At 39.5% G+C, this 16,579-nt stretch overlaps 1 protein-coding gene and 1 long non-coding RNA gene across 2 annotated transcripts; one reads left to right on the top strand and one right to left on the bottom strand.

Annotated features, from left to right (window-relative positions):
* Nucleotides 1-3,977: 3,977 nt before the first annotated feature.
* klhl42 (kelch-like family, member 42) lies at nucleotides 3,978-11,276 on the bottom strand. The gene is made up of 3 exons (XM_059978219.1): nucleotides 10,228-11,276; nucleotides 7,748-7,941; nucleotides 3,978-5,829 (listed from the first exon to the last, which is right to left on the bottom strand). Exons 1-3 carry the CDS (start codon nucleotides 10,986-10,988, stop codon nucleotides 5,384-5,386), a joined length of 1,401 nt encoding a protein of 466 aa, XP_059834202.1. The 5' UTR covers nucleotides 10,989-11,276; the 3' UTR covers nucleotides 3,978-5,383.
* Nucleotides 11,277-11,365: 89 nt separating this feature from the next.
* LOC132398582 (uncharacterized) lies at nucleotides 11,366-16,579 on the top strand. The gene is made up of 2 exons (XR_009513703.1): nucleotides 11,366-11,469; nucleotides 15,970-16,579. It is a non-coding gene; the product is annotated as an uncharacterized LOC132398582 (long non-coding RNA).

Here is a 16,579-nt window from a genome sequence, read left to right as displayed (position 1 = left end):
CTAGACATCACAGCAAGTCCAGTTGCCTTGATGTACTACCATTGATATACAATGACCTGGATGACTGAGAGACTGAGAACCTTCATAGACATATCTGATTGTTTTTGTTCTTGGTTGCCACAATAGCGTAGTGGTTACAACACTTTTATAGTACAGCCAGTGTGGGTTCAATTCCAGCCACCACCTGCAAGGAGTTTGTATGTTCTCTCTGTGACCAAATGGGTTTCCTCCAAGTGCTCTGGTTTCCTCCCACAGTCCAAGGACTGTGGAGGTTGGTAGGTTAATTAGTCATTGTAATTTGTCCCGCGATTAGGCTCGGATTAAATTGGAGGACTGTTGGGCACCTTGGCTCTAAGTGCCAGAAGAACTTATTCCAGGCTGTATTTCAATTTTTAAAAATTATAACATTATTAGTGGCACTGGTTATTTACAATCATATTGTAAGTGTCAAAGTGGACTTTAAATACTAAGGGCACATTTGATTTAATTAATATCTTAATATTCAAATATTGAAAGATCAACATGTAAACTGGTCAACAGTATGTGGGAGATAAAAGGGACCCTCCATCAAAATGGGATGATAAGTAATTTCATCTTCTGCTTCACACCTTCCTAAAACAGTCAACAGAGGGAGCTAATGCTCTGGACAGAAATAGGAAGTTCAATTTTATCTTTAGAGTACAAAATAAGGTTATTGACAATGATCTTATATTTTCTTGCCACTTAACACTAAATTGCCTAATATTGCCAAGAAACTTACATTAAAAAATCACAGTGTATTTTTTCCATGGTTATATAAACATAGAGAAAGGGTCTGCATGTTTATACTGCTTTTATATCAGCAAGAAGAGGATATCAAATAAATTGGCTTAAACCACTATGTCAAGATATTCAGAATTTCTGAAGAACTCTGAATTTGTTTGAAATGTTTTTAAATTACATATATGACTATTAATAGATATTAATTTAAAAATCAAAGTATTGGATAATAAGCCTGCACCTTCATTATCTGTAGTCCAGCCAGATTAGTTCCATACCAGAGTAGAATTATTTATACCTCAACTTTAAAAGCATATATCAGGATGCATCAAAATAAGTAATTTGGCTAAGGGCTGATGTAAAGAACTCATGAAGTGTTTAACCCATGCCACCTACCTCCATAAATAATCATTTTTGCTGTCTGATCAGCCACACCTCCCTTTACTCTTAAATCGCAGGAATCTCATTATGTCTTAACTTTTTTCCCCAATAATTTTGTTCTCTTTGGTTGTATAAAAGATGTTGGTTTGTGCACTGTGCCTACCTAGTGCAAATGAAAACCCTTTCTTTTTAGATGGTCTCTAAGTTATCATCTCCCAGTGAACTTCTCAAATTTCTCAAAATATTAATCTCCTCCTACTGTGGCTTCAGCTTTCTACATTTTCTCATCTTTCTACATTTTAAACTTATTGGATTGTGTTACATATTTTACAGATCTCACCTAAAAGCCAGTACCAATTATTTACAGTCCAAACAATTGCATTTCACATCATCTTTGTAAACAAGGCTTCTCCCAGTCTGTGTTATCATTGACATCCTTCTAATGTTGAAAAGTGGACATATTTGTGGGCTAGATATGAAGTAGACTCAAACCAGTTTTGGTGGTTTAAGATACTGTGAAGAATTGTCTCCTGGTGTTTAACTGAGCCTTCACTTAATTGGTCTCAATGAACAGAGCCAGTCTCCCTGGCCTGAAGTACCCTGGACTACACTGGCTTGGCCTGATCAGTGGATGGCTTCCAGAGGCAACTGAGAAAGCTTGTTCCCAAGAATCATTAGGTATTGTTGTAGAAGATTTTAAATACCTTTGATGTTCAAAGACATGCAACAGGGCAAAATAGTCACCAGGAAAATGATGGATCAAGGCATCATTTTTGTGCTTGATTTTATGTTTTTAAAATGAAATAATTCTTTTAAAAAAGTTTGACTTTAAAACCAAAATTATCTAAAATACTTGTAAAAATTTAAAACTTACCTGAACTTAAGATTTTAAAAAACTCCTCTCCACATGTTCCTAGAATCCCTGTTAAATGTATTAGGATCTCAGTTGCTGCTGAAGACCCAAGGCAATATTCAAGAGATGATTCCCCAGCCTAACCTAAGATTGAGCATATCCACTGGACCTAATAGGAAGTCCTCAACTGGAATGTATTGTCCAGAAGGCCTTTGACAAAGTGCCACACACGAGGCTGCTTAACAAGCTATGAGCCCATGGTGTTACAGGAAAGATTCTAACATGGATAAAGCAGTGGCTGATTGGCAGGAGGCAACGATTGAGAATAACAGGAGCCTTTTCTGGTTGGGTTCCTGTGACTCCTGGTGTTACACAGGAGTCTGAGTTGGGACTGATTCTTTTTACATTATATGTCAATGATTTAGATGACGGAATTGATGACTTTGTTGCAAAGTTTGAGATGATACGAAGATAGGTGGAGGGGCAGGTAGCTTTGAGGAGGTAAAGAGGTTACAGAAGGAATTGGACAGATTAGGAGGATGGAAAAAGAAATGACAGATGGAATACAGTGTCAGGAAGTGTACAGTCATGCACTTTTGTGTAAGGGGAGAAGGCATAAGATTGGGGCTGAGATGAAAAATGGATCAGCCATGATGAAATGGCAGAGCAGATTCAATGGGCCAAATGGCCTAATTCTGCTCCTATACCTTATGGTCTTATTAACAGATAAGTAGCTAACTATTGTCTAATACATTCAAAACATCCACTGTGATAGTGCAACTATGATAGTACTGAATTCCATTTAAGCACCTAAATTTGTTCAAAACCTCTGTTCTTAAGTCTTTCATTTCAAGCGCAAGTATCCTTTAACAATAAGATTGAATGATAACTACTGATCATACATCTGTCACTAAATTTGTTACTATTATAAATATTCTGTAACTGTCCCCTTAATTCTAGACCACTTTACTGTTGGAATGATTTCAACCTTTACTTTCCAATGCCCATTAACATCTCATATACTTCAACAAGATTACTTATTCTTCTTCTAAGCTTCAATGTATACCAGCCGAACCAGCTTAACCTTTTCTCATAGGGCAACGAAGGATCAATTGAGTAAGCCTTCTGTAAACTATCTCCACACAGGAGACCAAAACTGCATGCACTATTCTAGCCTTGGTCTCATTTGTGTGTGGTACAGCATGATATCCATTGTTATATATTTCATCTTTTGGAATAAATAACTCCTTTCCTAGCATCTTTCTGCACCTGCATTGTAACTTTCACTGCTTCATATACAAGGTAATTTAAATTCTTCTGAACAGTGGCATTCTGTAATCTCTTTCCATTTATTTATTTTGCATTTCTATTCTTTTTATCACATCCCCATCATACTCCATCTGATAAACTGTTGATTACTCACATTACCTGTTTATATTCTTTTGCATTTTGTCCTTCTCATAACTAGCGTTCCTATCGATCTTTCTATTTACCATCAAAAACCTGGCTATTCTTGGTCATAATGTAGATTACAAATAGTTGACATCCTGGCACCAATGTCTGTACAGGCCACTGGTTACAGATTTTCACCCTGAAACAATCCATTTATCTTAAATCTATTTTCTGCTAGTTTCCAGTCCCGTTAGTATTGATTTAGCTCACCATGATATAAATATATTCAATGATTTGTCTTATCCTGCTGCTCTCTGTGCTTGAGTATTCCAAAGTTTCAGATTCTGTGGAGCAGATTTGCTCTTGATACACGAGTTCAGCACCCATTGCCCCAGTTACCCTCTCACCTCTTCTCATCTCCTCACATGCCCATTACCTTCCTCTGGTTTCCCCTCTTTCTTTCCTTTCTTCATTGGTCCACTATCTTCTCCTACTAGATTTCTTCTTCTTCAGCTCTTTACTTCTTCCACCCATCACTTCTCCACCTGTCATTTCATCCCTCTTCCTCACTCACCCATCTGGCCTCACATATCATCTGGCAGCTTGTATTCCTCATCTTCCCTCACCTTCTCATTCTGGGCCTTGTCCCTTCCCTTTGCAGAAATGATGAAGGGTATCAGGCTGAAACATCAGTTGTTTCTTCCACAAAATAGACACTGCCTGACCTGCTGTGTCTCTCCAGCATTTTGTGTGTGCTGCCGATTCTAGACTCCTTCATAAAGGGAAATAAGCTTTCAGCATCCATTCTTTCACGTCCCCCTTGTATCTCGTATTTCAATGAGAAAACCTTTGAGTCTTTAAGCTTGTTTATGTATCGGCGTAACCTCATTAGATAGCATGGCCAATCAAGGAATCAACTTGAGAACATTCTCTAAATTCCTCTTTATTACCCCCAATCACACAATCTTACTTTGTGCTTACATGGCACCTTACGAAATGCCTTTGAAAATCTACACACTTTACATCAACTAATACCCCTTTATCCAGAAGAGGCTGATCAGCAAATGTGACGCTGTAATTTGCCAAGAGGTAACAAGCTCCCAGGACCCAATTCCACTGTAACTGCAAGCATAAGAAATTATCGAAGAGGTTGACACAATGACAAATACACAACAGCAATATTTTAATATATTAGAGACTTCTAACAGTACAAATTAATAATTTATTAGTCTGCCAAAGACTCATTGTTAACTTAGAACTGTCATCCCGTCAAATCCACTTTAGGCCTGCGTGCTCAATATTGTCACACAAATATACAACAAAATAATTTATTGATATAAAGATAGAGAGAAATGTTGAATTAAGACTTTGCAATGGATTCATTTTTCAATGTAAACTTGATGGAGTTCAGAAATTTGCATTTCAAAAACTCAATTAGATGTAAAACCACAGTGATATGCAAATCAGAAAGCTGGTGAACTGTTTATATAAATTAAATTAGAAACTGCTGCATTGTGGAGTAGCCCCAAAAGCTTTTAAAATTAATTGTAATTATAGTATACATATACTGAATTAAAGGCACATCATTGTTTCACTTACAGGTCTAACATCATGCTTTACTGGAAGGTAGCTTTGCCAATTTCCTGAAAGGTCAAGACTAATCACTGTACTGCAAGCATGCAGATCAGTACCTTAGATCAATAAATAGAATTCATTATGTATTTGCAATCTAAAGCAATCCATCATTCTTAGCCTTTTATTAATGATGCCTGGCTTAGTTTCCAAGTACTATATTTATGGAGGTCCTTCTGTGTAGCAGCCAGCTATTGTTTGTGCAACAATCTCTAATGTCTTAGTTTTTTTTAAACTCACTACCTGAGAGCAGCGATCAGTTTAACTCTTTTACTTGAGAGTAATAGCATAAAATAAACAAATTGTTAATCATTTAGTGATCTTCCTGCACAAATATCAACTGCATTTTCACACCAAACAACACTGTTAAAGTCCATTAGGGTAATACAATGAGCAAAGCAAAATGTTCTGACCAAATGGTGGAAACCGTCGGAATGCTTCCCACATATCTGAAAATATATTGTATTTCAAGAATACACGATGTTCAAGGCTGGTTGATAGTGTAAAATCTCTGCTTATGATATAGATTCCATCATTGTGCAACGTAGTAGTTAAATTTAGTCCAGATTTTGATGTGTTCTCCTTAAGGTACAGCCATTCCCTACTGCTCACGTTGTATGACTGTACAGTGAGCATGTCTTCAGTACGAGTTCCCTTTTTACTTCCGCCTTTCTCATGAATGCAGCCACCCACAAGGTAAATGGTATCTTCCACAGAAACCATTTGTTGTTTACGAATATGAGCCTCACAGGATTCTATGACAGTCCAGGCATCCAATGTAGGGCAGTATCGTAATATGTTCATATTTCTCTCTGGAATTGGAAGTAATTTTAAGTGATTGAAAAACAAAATAAATTTAAACAAGCATTACAGCACTATAACACTCTCAATTCAGTTTTGGCTTCTGAAGGTATTACTTAAACTTCTCATTTATTACAGATTTTAACAGAGAAAGACAAAAATTGGCTCCACTGACATCTACTGGAACAGGAAGTACACAAGGCTACGTCTTGCAGAAACTCTTAAACAAAAGAGATGGAGAGGGTCAGCAACTTTAAATTCCTGTGTTTTTGTTTTGGAGAACCTGTCCTGGGCCCAGCATGCAAGTGCAATTATGAAGAAAGCATGGCAGCCTCGACAACCATAGGAGTTTGTGGAGATTCGGCATGACATGTAAAACTTTGTCCAACTTCTATAGATGTGTGCTGGAGAGTATATTAACTGGCTGCATCACAGCCTGGTATGGAAACCTTTGAAAAGAAAATCCTACAGAAAGTAATGGATATGGCCGATCACAGGTAAAGCCCTCTACAACATTGAGTACATCTGCACAAAGCATTGCCGCGAGAAAGCATCACCCATCATCATCCAGCAACCAGGACATGCTTCCTTCTCAACACTGCCATCAGGAAGGTACAGGAGCCTCGGGACTCACACCACCAAGTTCAGGAACAGTTACTACTCCTCAACCATCAGGCTTTTGAACCAAAGGTGATACTTTATTTGCCCATGATTGAAATGTTGCCACAACCAATGGCCTCACTTTTGAGGCCTCTTCATCTCATGTTCTCAATATTTACTGCTTATTTATATTACTATTATTTCTTTCATTTTATATTTGCATACTTTGTCTTTTGTGCTCTGGTTGAAGGTCCAAATTCATGCAGTCTTTCATTGTTTCTATTATGGTTCTTATTCTATTATAGAGTGATTATGCCCTCAAGAAAATGAACCTTAGGGTAATAATGGTGATATATATGTACTTTGATATTAATTTTACTTTGAACTTTCAGCTAGGTGGAAACTTTGAAAAAACTACCAAATGCAATAATCTTCTGGAATCAAAGAACAAGCACAGGTGGCTGTTAACTAGCTCAATGTTTGTGCTGGCTGCTCGTACAGCAATCAATTCAGTCCTATTACAATGCTGTCTGAGTACCAATAGCTGACAGAGCTTTCAGGAAACATTTTTTGCCTTTAAGAATAGAAATTTTCAGACCTTTGTTCAGCAAACTGATTTCGTAGGGACACAAATTCCTGCTACAAATCTCATATCTCAGTAAAACGGGGAGAAAAGTTTGATATTAATCAGCTTTTAAATCTTCTAATGGGAAATGGCATTGGTGATGATTGCAAACTGGCCAATTATTTTTGATACAAATCAAGTCAAGTTGCTTTTTATTCTCGTTTCGACCATAACTGCCGGTACAGTATATAGTAAAAATGAGACAATGTTTTTCAGGACCATGGTGTTACATGAATAATAGAAAAACTACACTGAATGATGGGAAGGAAGCAGCTTTTTAAAAGTAACTGAGTCAAAATGACATAACTCTTTTACCAATATTCTTGATTGCACAGAATACCAGGTTTTGAAAAGTTGATGCGCAAGATATTCTACTATCAAAACTGACAATACCTTTGGTTCAATTACTATAGAAAATGGCATAGGGTCACCTTGGTGTTAAACTTTCATATATGGGCATATTATTTCTTGGCAGAAAGCCCTGTACATCCTTTTCTTACTAATCTGAATATAAACTCCAAGCTTCTATTTACAGCATGCAGCCAAGACCAGACCATGACAATATAATGGAAGATCAAATTGATGTCTCCACACTACTGTCCTGCCAGTTGCAAGAGCAACAATGGCTTTATTTGTTAGAATCTCTGATTAAGTAGAAAGACGAACCTCTCCAAAAGATATGCTAATAAAAAATGACAACTCACCCCGTGTTGTATATCCACCTATTACATAGATCATTCCTTTGCATTCACAAGCCGAGAACTCCACAAGAGTATCTGGCATTGAAGCTACAAAACTCCACCAATCCATCTCAGGATTGTAGCATTCCACATTGCTAAGTGAGTGTCCACCTACAGCATACAACTTCCCACATACAGCCAGAAGCTTAAAATTTGATCTGAAAGAAAATTTTAAAAAAATTGAGAACACAGCTTAACAAGAATATAGAATTTGACTATTAAATAACAATGAGGCAACAATGAGGCATGCAAATGTTAGGCAAGAAAATATTTTGATCAGCACTCTCAACCATTCCCAGATTCAGGTGAGATATGGTTAAATACAGACTAAAGTTCCTTTACTCTGCTCTCAACAAGTATCACCACAATCTTCACTTCTAATACATGTTCTACTGGATTAATGTTATTTCTCTGAGCTCCCACCAATCACTGCTTTTCATCAAGTGAGATTAATGATATAGGGCTCATTGGCGCTCAGTTGAAAATAACTTAGTGCTGTGGGCAGGCATCCAAAAGCCTGGGATTGATCTAGCCCATTTTAGATTCCACACTTATAGTCACTAAACAAGAGAGTTGAGCACTGTCAAGAGGGACTAAATTTAGATCCTTTTTTTAAAAAACATCAGCTCTGCACCAAACACAACCCTGTGTTAAGAATTTGAAAAAACTCAAAATAAAATTGGAGAGTTGCTTGGTACATACTGGACTTGGCCGGGGGGGGGAATGTACTCAAAATCAGAAGAAAAAACATTCAGTTTTGTATTGAAGTTCTGAGATTCATGTATATCTGGGTAACGAACAAGAAGATGATAGTCACATTGTAACAAAACTCACCCAATTGTTCTGAAGGCTGCACAAATAAGATAACTTAATGGATGCTTAAAATAATAAGTAATGGGCTGTACTGCATTTTAGCTTGTTATAGGCCCATGTCCTTAACATAGTTTGGTCCAGAGAGAAGCATACAGGCTTTATTGTGCAAAGGGATCAGTGCTAGAATTGCAACACTTGTTGGTTGGTGTCCCTTGCTGGATGTGGAGTTCTTGCTCACTGAGAAAACATACTTACCAAGTATTCTACAATTACAGTCTTATGAGCAGATTGATAAGGACATACACACACACACACACACACACACAATGCTGGAGGAACTCAGGAGGTCAGACTGCATCTGTGGCGTCTATGGAAAGGAATAAAAAGTTGACATTTTGGCCCAAGACACTTCAGCGGTCCTATGCCACTTAACTGGGGCACAAAACTGTTGCCGAACAGATTCTAACTAGTGTCAGATGTGTGCACACTTATGGCCATTAAGCACTACATCATGCAAACAATTTTTAAAATAGCATCAGTTGTGTGCACTTGTGTTCAAAAAGCAGTGAGTTTTATCACTGATAGTTGGTGAGAAATAAGCAGCAAGACAATCCCAAACTGTTTTGCTCACTGTGGTTTCAAGCATTGAGGTCAGGAGAAGCCATGAATGGTCAGGAGTGAAAACGAAATTATTTCAATACTACAATAGGTTAAGAACTATAAACGATTTGAAGGTTTCTTGAATGTTACAATGAAAGGCAGTCCACTGGGTGTCTGCACTGAGTTTGTTCATTTACAGTCAATCAAAAGAATGTATTTACTGGATCAATTCCTCCATTGTTAACTATTAGGAACTAATACACAGTTTTATAGTATTGTAGATAGTGTTCAGAGTTGTTATGATTTTAATCTAAATACATAATTTGTTAATCAGTTAAATGGTAGTTTGTCTTTTTAATACCTTTCTATTTCCATGAAACCAGCTAATTGGGAAGCTGCTTAATTAGGCCAAAATGTACTGGTCCCAATGTTTCCAAATTAACCAGAATCCACTGTACTGCCTGCTTCTCTCTACTCTCAGTTCTGATAAAGTATCTCAAGACTAAACATTGACCACCTTTTGCCTCCACAGAGGCTGCTTGATCTGCTGAGTTCTTTGAGTGGTTTATTTTATACAATAAATACACTGACACATCCTCCTTTAAAAGATTTGTGTTCTATTTTAAATTCTGGCATGAAATGATTGATGGAAATGAAACAAAATCATACTCTCACCTGTGTAATAGTGGAAGGCAAATGGCATCAACCAAATAATTTCAACCAATTTACTGGACTTCAAAAACACCGTTTGATTTAACTTTGTTGCAAATGTTACATTTAGGAATGAACAGGCTGCAATGGTGGTAAGAGCATCTCAGCTGATAAACTCTTCTTGATGAATTTAACACGTTTTACCCATTACATACAACTTGTAAAGACATTGCTCAAGACTTTTGACAGTTATTTTCAGGGGTGGGAACATTAAACTTACTTTAAGCAAATTAATTTTGTATAATTATGGCGGAGATAGAGTGGGAGAAAGCATCTCAAATATTATCAAGTGGCAAGAATGCATTATATCATGCTAGCACCTTTTTTGATTCATTGGCGAAATCTGATTCCATTCGTTTTTGCAGGGATTGTAACAATGTGCTGCCGCAATCTCCTGACTGGTCATCCTGTAGCCACCCACGATAAAGAGGTAATTATTCAATACAGTTGAGCCATAACCCCTCACGTTCACCATGTCAGGGGGGAGACTGTTAGCAAGGGGAAACCATTTCTGGGCGACTTCATCGTATCTCAGCATCGACCACGGTTCACCTGGAGCCAGGTCCAAGGAAGTACTGAAGAAGTCTCCAACTGCCACCAACACAGCTGTGCCTTTAAATCGCATCTCCTTAATCTGGTGACGCAAAGTGTTCGGCAGATACCTAAATGCTTGTCTCCTGAGCATAGGGTGGTAGTGCCACGCCATAAACCTGAGGGAAGCATTCATTAGATCATCGATTCCATAAATCTCAGAAAGTTTATACAACTCCACACAGTTGTCCACCTTAAGCTCTGAGAGCAGCAGTTCTAATATGGAAGTGACTTGCAGAAAAGACGCCGTTTCCACTAAATCTTCCAGGGTGTCGTTATCAAAATGTACTTTGGAGGTGTTGATGAATTCAATCACGAGCTCTAGTCCATGAACACTCAATCCCTGCAGTTGAACCGAATCCCCTTCGGATTCCTTCATCCCAGACTCATAAAGAGCTCTGAAGTAGTCGCTTTTCTCGATTAACTTCCTTTTGCTGACATTGTACGTCTTATCTTCTATCGAGATCGCAATGATTTGGTCGGAGGACATTGTGGCAGGGTGGAACGCCCGATCGTGCAGTCGCTTTCCTTAAGTGGGCAGCTTCAGCCTTTATTTACATTTACTCAGACCTGCGCATTGGTCTTCGCCTCGCACGAAAGGCCGGCTCCTGGCAGCGCATCAGCATTGGTGTGCACAGTTGTGTTCAACGACAGAAACTTGCTGTACACGTGACATGCACCCACCTCACACTTGTTCACTTTTCAAGAAATTTCAGAAAGAGCCTCCGGATCGGCTCGCTAGTTTGTTGAATCTGGTTTCCTTCTCATTTAAGACTCGTCATTTCTCGTTCCGTTTTCAACAACCAATCACCGACCGTAAAAGGCAACAATCTGCCCAATCTGCTTTTCACCTACTTCACCATTTAAAGGCACTCTGACTGTACCAAATGTTTTCCGCAACCCATTGATGTTATCGGGTACGTGCCGATATCGGTCGTGTCTCTGGGAGACGGGACTATCTAATTATAAAGGTAGTTTGTCAAACATTGCTCCTCTATTTTACACAACATTCAATATATTTAAAGGGTCAAACTGGAATGAACACACAGTAAACAACACGAAATACTGTATATAAAGAATTACTGTTTGTCGGTGCTTAAGTAGTGTTGGTTGTTAAACGATTTCTACTGTGCGCTTCGATGTACATGAATATGAAATCTGAACTCTGAGATATAACAGCAACTCGAGTGAACTGGACTGTATGGTTCCCATTATATCGAACAGTACTGCACATCATCTGATCTTTCCGCCTATCATGCCGTGCTTACTTTAATGCCAATTTAAACTAATGCCACCTGCTTGCTTATGGTCTATCTCTTACCCTACCCCATCAAATGGCACCGTGTTCCATGTACATTCACCAACCTCTCCGTAAAACTTCAAAGTTTGACAATTCCCCCATGCGATAAAGACTGTGAATATCTCTCTCATAATTTTATATACTGCTGTCAGGCCACCCCTCAACGTCCAATACTCCAGAGAAAATTTGTTCAATCTCTCCTTACAGCGAAAACTGCACTCTCTCTAATTCAGGCAAAAACCTGGTGAGCTTATGTTGCAGCCTCTCTAAATCCTCTGGATCATTCAAGCAAAGCAAGGACCAAAGCTGCACACAATACTCCATAAGTAGTCAAGCTAAGGTTTTATACAATTGCAAAATGAATTGCCAATATTTATACTCAAAAGTTCAAAGTCAATTTATTATCACCATGTCACTATATACAACCCTGACGTTAACTTTCTTGTGGACATTCACAGTAGATACAAAGAAAATCTGCACACAACAAAGACGGACAAACGCCCAATGTGTAAAAGACAAAAAACTACACATACAGAAAGGGAATAAACAAAATGATACTCATAAATAAATAAGCAACAAATATCAAGAACATGAGTTCTTGAAAGTGAGTCCATAGGTTGTGGCATCAGTTCACTGTTAGGAGTAAGTGAAGTTGGGTGAAGTTATCCCATCTGCTTCAAAAGCCTGTTGGCTGAGGGGTAATAACTGTTCCTGAATCTGGTGGTGTGGGTCCTGATGCTCCTGTACCTTCTTCCTGATAGCAGCAGCAAGAAGAGAGCATGGCCTAAATGGTGCAGGTCCATGCTGGACCTAGTTAAATCCTCTGAGATAATAATGTTGAGGAATTTAAAGCAACTGACCGTTTGCGATATAAAGTGAGCAGAGCACACTGCCTTGTGGTGCACCTGTGCTAATGTGATTGTGGAGAAGATATTGTTGCCAGTCCTAACTTCAGCTGAGGAAATTGAGCATCCAATTGCTCAAGGAAGTATCGAGGCCCAAGTCTTGGGGCTTATTGATTAGTTCTAAGGGAAGGATCATGTTGACTGTGGAGTTGTAGTCAATAAAGAGCATCCTGATGTATGTACCTTCACTGTTCAGATGTTCCAGGGTGGAGTGAAGAGCCAATGAAATGGCATCTGCTGTTGACCTGTTGTGAATTGAGGCAGGTCCAAGTCACTCCTCAAGTAGTGCCCCAACTAATAAAGGAAGTATACTTACACCTTCTTTACCATCCTATTTTATTATGTTGCTCCTTTCAAAGTTCAAAGTAAATTGAAGTTCACCATATACTTCCCTGAGGTTCATTTTCTTGCAAACATTTACAGGATAAAAGAAATACAATAGAATTTAATGAAAATGATACCTAAACAGACAAAGACTGACCAACAACCAATGAGCAAAAGAAGATAAACTGAGAAAATGAGTTGTAAAGAGTCCTTTAAAATGAGTCTGTAAGTCATAGTTTGAGTTCAGAGTGGAAGTGACTGAAGGGCGTCATGGTAGTACGACCCTATTACAGTTCAGAATGTTGGAGTTCAGAGTTCAATTCTAACGTCATCCGTAAGGAGTCTGTATGACATCCCCGTGGAATGTGTGGGGTTTGTCTGGGTCCTCCGGTTTCTTCCCACAGTCTACAGACGTACCAGATAGCAGGTTAATTGGTCATTGTAAATTACTCCGTGATGCTGTGAGGGCTAATTCAGAGATTGTTGGAGGTTTCTGGCCAGTGCAGCTCAAAAGGCTGGAACTAACTAACTAAATAAATAAATACATAGATAGATAGGTAGAGATATCCACATCAGTTCAAGAGCCTGATGTTTGTAGGATAATAATGTTTCTGAACCAAGTGGTGTGGGACCTAAGGGTTCTCTACTTCCTGCTCGATGATAGTAGCAAGAAGACAGCATGGCCTGGGTGGTAGGGGTCCTTGATGAAAGATGCTGCTTTCCTGTGGCAGCGTTCCATATAAATGTAGTCAGTTATGGGGAGGGCTTCACTTGCAATGGACTGGGCTGTATCTATCACTTTTTCATAATGTCATTTCCAGTACACAAGTATAAAGGAGAATGAAATGATCGTTACTCTGGATCCAAAAACACTTAATAATTTAAGGAACACAATAATAATAAAAAACACAACAGATGTAACTATGTCTACACCTGTGTAGAACGGTATTCCTGAGTCTCCAGCGTAACTGACAGTTGTGAACACCGAGAGGAAGCCTCTGACACAATGAAGGAAGCTCGGAACACTGCCAGAGATGAAGGACCTTCACTGCTTCCCTAAACACCAATGGTGTAACAGATTGTGGAAGCTAGCTAATATACATAGATTGATTGTCTGTTGATTAAGTGATGGTAAGGCACAGGAGCGTCTGTTCATAAGATGACTGAAAGGAAATGATAAAGTAGTGGTGCTGAGGGGCATGTTAGCGGGTGGCGGTATTGATCAGCTTTACTGGTTGGGGAAAGTGACTGTTTTTGAGTCTGGCGGTCCTGGCGTGGATATACACAGCCTCCTCCCTGACTGGACTGGGACAAACAGTCCATGGGCAGGGTGGGTGGGATCCTTTATGATGTTACTGGACCTTTTTTTCTGGCACCTTTCTGTATGTCCTTGATGGTAGGTAGGCCGGTGACAGTGATGCACTGGGTAGTTTTGACTATACGTTGTAGAGCCTTCCTGTACACTGTAGTGTAGTTTCCATGCCATGTAGTGATGCAGCTTGTTAGGGTGTTCTCTACCATGCTTCTGTAGAATGCCACATGCACAGATCTCTTCAGCCTCCTCAGAATGCTGAGGCATTGGTGAGCTTTCCTGATTGTGTACGATGGGTTCTTGGACCATGAGAGGTTGTGCAAGACGTGCACACCCAGGAGTTTGAAACTGCCTGTAGCTGTGTCACTGATGTAAACAGGGGCATGAGTGGTGCGGGCACTCCTTAAGAGCCATCTCCTTTGTCTTGTTGACATTGAAGCAGAGGTCAGTTGCCTGACACCGGGCCTTGTGCTCTTCCATCTCCACTCTGCAGGCCATCTCATTGTTGTTGGTGAAGAACCCCACCACTCTTGTGTCATCGGTGAACTTGACGATGTGATTACTCAAGAGTTTGGCTGTGCAGTCAGTGTGTAGACTTTCCATTCCTGGGCACTGGTGTTTCCAGACCAGGCCATGATGCAACCGGTCAGGATACACTGCACTGTACATCGATAGAAGTTTGTCAAAGATTTTGGTGACACGCCTTTGTGTTGACACTTATGTGCTGGTCCCAGGACAGGTCCTTTGAAATGATAATGCCAAGGAATTTAAAGCTACTGATCCTCTCTGCCTCCAAGCCCCCAATGAGGATTGGCTCATGGACCTCTGGCTTCTTCCTCCTGCAGTTGATAATCAGCTCTTTGGCTTGACTGCCATTGAGAGAGAGGTTGTTGTTTTTGTGGCACTACTCAATCATATTCTCAGTCTCCCTCTTACAGTATATCCCAATTCATTACCACCTTTGATTCAGCAACAATGGTGGTGTGCCCTCAGCAAACTTAAATATGGCATTGGAGTTCAATCATATGTATATAGTAATTAGAACAGGGAGCTATGGAAGTGCACTCCATGATACCTCTGTTCATTGATGCTCCCAAGAAACATGCCATTTACAGTATATATATTCCTCTTAAATTTAACCTCACAAAGTGCAACACCTCACATTTGTCTGGACTTAAAGTCCACTTGTCATTTCTCTGCTCATATTTCTGACTGATCTACACACTTGTTTTCTTTCACAACCTTCCACACCATCCACAACTCTGTCAATTTTTGTGTTGTGCAAACTTAACTGATCAGTCCACCTACATTCTCATCCAAAACATTTGTATATGTCTCAAGCAACAGAGATCCCAGCACTGGTCTTTGTGGAACACCAGTGTCAGAGTACCAGTCAGAATAGGACCCTTCCACCACTATCCTCTGCCATCTACGGCTAAGACAATTTGGAATGTAATCTACCTAGTCTATGTGGATTGCATGTGCCTCAATTTTCTGGATGAGCTTACCATAAGGGATATTATCGAGTACTTGTAGACAATGGAGACAAAACTGGCAGCATCCGTGGAGGGAAATGGCTAATCAACATTTCTCTGCTTGTTGCTCTCACCACACCCATACCACCATGCAGGAAAAGCCCCTTCGTTACAGTAATGAAGCAGAATTAGGAAGAAGCAGAGGAGGAAACGAAGGAGAAAGGAGGGAGCAGGTGCTGAGAATAGCACCTTTTGTCTGCATTATGGGTGCCTCTCATTTTCGTATTCTTCCAACTTCAAGGCCAATTTGGATCAGAAAACCTAAGGAATTATGCAGTCCATGTAATGTCAACTTCTCATAATAAGAGTATATGACGAGAAGACATAGGAGAAGAATCAGGCCATTCAGTGCATTGAGTCTGTTCCACCATTCTATCATGGCTGACTTATTATTCCTTCCAACCTAATTTTCCAACCTACTCTCCATAATGTTCGATGCCCTGACTGTTCAAGAGCCTATGAACCTCCACTTTAAATATACTCAGTGACTTGGCCTCCACAGCCAACTGTGGCAATGAATACAACTACCCTCTGGCTGAATAAATTACTCCTCATCTCTGTTCTAAATGGACACCCCTCTATTCTGAGTTTGTGCTCTCTGATCCTAGACTCACCAACTATAGGAAATATCTTCTCCACATCTACTCTATCCAGACCTTTCAATGTTCGGTAGATTTCAGAGATCCCCCACCCCCTCCCATTATT

Source organism: Hypanus sabinus, chromosome 8, assembly GCF_030144855.1.
Source record: "Hypanus sabinus isolate sHypSab1 chromosome 8, sHypSab1.hap1, whole genome shotgun sequence".
Taxonomy (NCBI): domain Eukaryota; kingdom Metazoa; phylum Chordata; class Chondrichthyes; order Myliobatiformes; family Dasyatidae; genus Hypanus; species Hypanus sabinus.
Note: the sequence above shows the minus strand (reverse complement) of the source record. Positions and strands in the feature narration are given on the sequence as shown.